Source organism: Lactuca saligna, chromosome 8 (assembly GCF_052625555.1).
Source record: "Lactuca saligna cultivar CGN05327 chromosome 8, ASM5262555v1, whole genome shotgun sequence".
Lineage (NCBI taxonomy): Eukaryota > Viridiplantae > Streptophyta > Magnoliopsida > Asterales > Asteraceae > Lactuca > Lactuca saligna.
The window spans coordinates 23,147,481-23,150,418 of record NC_136424.1 but is presented as its reverse complement, the minus strand read 5'-3'; the positions used below and the strand labels follow the sequence as shown (position 1 = coordinate 23,150,418).

General features: G+C 40.4%; 1 protein-coding gene across 1 annotated transcript; it reads left to right on the top strand.

Moving 5' to 3' along the window:
* Positions 1–259: 259 nt before the first annotated feature.
* LOC145009472 (uncharacterized) lies at positions 260–1,162 on the top strand. The gene has a single exon (XM_078968162.1). It carries the CDS (start codon positions 260–262, stop codon positions 1,160–1,162), a length of 903 nt encoding a protein of 300 aa, XP_078824288.1.
* Positions 1,163–2,938: the final 1,776 nt, after the last annotated feature.

The window sequence follows — 2,938 nt, the reverse complement described above, 5'->3', positions numbered from 1 at the left end:
GATTATTAGGTGGTTTTCTTTTCTGTTCTAGGGATCAAAAGGGTAGCGGAGACGAGTCGTGATTCCGGCCAAAATCAGCGGGCTTGTTAACCCAGTTTGATCGAAGAACAACATGGGAGGATCAAGAGCAACCAGAAGGTGTTAATCAAAGGGTGAAAAACAGAAGGTGAAAGGCAGCAAAAGGTGTTTGCAGGTAGCTCTTTCAAGCAGTGGTTTTTTAGTTGATTATATAACCTTGGTAGTGCAGTAACACGCAAGAATGGCTCCACCGAAGGATCAAACAGCGGCTGTTGTCAAGGAGAGCAACACCATGACTCTTCAATGTCCGGTATTGTCATCAACAAATTACACAATATGGGCTATGAGGATGCGGGCTATCTTCAATGTTCATGGGGTGTGGGAGGCAATAGATCCGGGAGTCAATGGGGATGCCAAGAAGAATAACATAGCAATTGCACTTTTGTTCCAAGCCATACCCGAGGAGCAAACACTGTTAATAGGGAATCTCACAACCGCAAAGGAGATGTGGGAGGTTCTCAAAACCCGTCATTTGGGTGCGGATCGAATCCGGGAGGCGCGACTTCAAACTCTAATGGGAGAGTTTGAAAATCTGAAGATGAAGGATCAAGAGGTGATAGATAACTTTGCTAATAAGTTGTCCGAGTATGCTTCTAGAGCCGCCTCACTTGGATCGGTTATGGAAGAAACAAAATTGGTTAAGAAGTTTCTTAATGGGTTACCAAAACGTTTTATTCATATGGTGGCTTCTATAGAACAGGTTGTAGACTTGAAGACCATCGGTTATGATGATGTTGTAGGTCGACTTAAAGCTTATGAAGAAAGGATCAAAGTTGAGGAGATCCAACCCGAGCAAAATCAGCTTTTGCTTGCAAATTCTGATGAAAAAACAAAAGAAAAAGACCATAGGTGTGAGCATTGTGGTTGTGGAAACTCGAATCGGGAAGACCATGGGCGTGGCCGAGGTGGAGGTCGGGGGTCCGGGAAAGGTCGAGGAGAAGGTCGAGTACAACGGGACAAGAGTCACGTGAAATGCTACAAATGTAATGAGTTCGGACATTACATTTCGGAGTGTCCAATGTGGGAGAAAAAAGATGAGCTCAACTTGAATCGGTGCGAGGATGATGAACCAACACTGCTGTGAACAACGAAATAAGCGATTAAGGGGTGAATGTTGGAGTAATCGTTTATTGGATGGGTCATGGGTCAAGTTTTTATGGGTCATGGGTTATGGCATTTACACTTGCTTTACTTTGAATAAAAAAAAAGGCTTGGTAAAAGGTTTGACCGGATTTTAGGATGTGCACGTTGGGCAGTCTTCATATTTACCTGGTCTTTAGGTAGCATAGCTTAGTATTTTTTTATTAGTTTTCTTTTCTTCACAGTAGATGTTTTAAAAGGCTATATATAGGCCTTGTTTAATATGAATATTCAGCTTTCTTCTGCAACTTTCGTACTCTTTCTTCACTTCATATTAGAAAGTTTCTTTTTTCTCTTATGCAAGTTTATTTTCATTATATTCGTGAGTTGCAAGTTCTGAGTTTTTGAGACTTATTTACCAACAGTGCGCGTCTAGTCATCAAAGGCGGCTAATAGATCTAGTGTATTTCTAGTCATCAATAGTGGGTAATGGTTTTATTGCACGTCTAACCATAGACAAAAGTATTTTAGCCTCTCATCTCTAGTGCCGATCCACCATCAACTTCTCAAACATAATATGTCGATATATCACACAATCAAACAATCAAAATGCAAAAGACAATACCATCCTACTTGCCTAATCAACATACTACAATACATCTACATCCTATCATACAGAGGATAAATAGTGTAACATATTGTATTGTGATCTAACTCACATGAACTGAAAACTGAAGAATCACAACTATACGCTCGAACACGTAAGAATTAGTCTAACGAACCACCTAGATAACAAACAGAGGTAAAACCTCGGCCTACAACTTAAATTCACCAAATTTGACCAAAAGTCTAACTAGTAAAAAAAGTCAATGGTCAATTTGATCAAAGTTAGCGGTTAACACGTCACAACCGTCTCTTTGGTCGTGTCATGAACACTAAATTTTTTTTAAAAAAAGTTGCGACTGGCCATAGTGACTCGCACCGCGACACCTCTGGCTGCATCGTGCTTATTGGTGATTCGGCCAATTTTTACTAAGTTCTTAATACTTTAAGTCCAGAGCCCAAATTCTCAGATCTAATTCTACCAAGGGACTTAATTTATAAAGTTTTCACTTTATCCATATCCCTCCTACAACCCCAAATCAAAATTAGCTTAAAGAAGGTCAATAGATAAATCACATACTAGAGATTAGGTATTACAACTCTGCCCTACATAAATTAAATTCTTTTTATGATAGTTTTGGTACTAGAAACCCTTCTCGAATCGTGGGTCATGAGATCTTCAATATTAAGTGCTTATTGATTAAGCCATGATGTGTTTTCACCCCCCCCCCCTCTTAGGCATAGGGTGCGATCTTTACCTCTTGGAAGGTCTTAAGGGATAAAGTTGGAAACTTTATCCATTTAGACAATGGAATGGACCAGATCTGAGCATTGAAGCTCTTAGAATCGAATAAAACGGCTTAACCAATTAAGTTGTTTGGAACGCAGTGCCCATGACGTGGTCTGAGGTGGCCACGATTGGGAAAGGCCCGTCTGTTTTGGCGATTTGTGTGGAAAATCTGGGTATATGGTTAAATATTATCCTAAGAGCAGTGTTGTGGATAATATTTAACCATATGCCGAGAGCAAGCCAGACTTATGTTGTGGGCTTAGGAGCAATTCAGACATGAGTTGTGGATCAGAAAGGCAATTCGGAATCATGTTGTGGGCTCAGGGGTAATCCAGCTCGATGGTTGTGGACCCAGTATGCATGTTGTTATATGTTTGTGTGGTGGTA

Coding starts and splice junctions, on each gene's coding strand:
- LOC145009472 (XM_078968162.1), top strand. CDS start 260: ATGGCTCCACCGAAGGATCAAACAGCGGCTGTTGTCAAGGAGAGCAAC.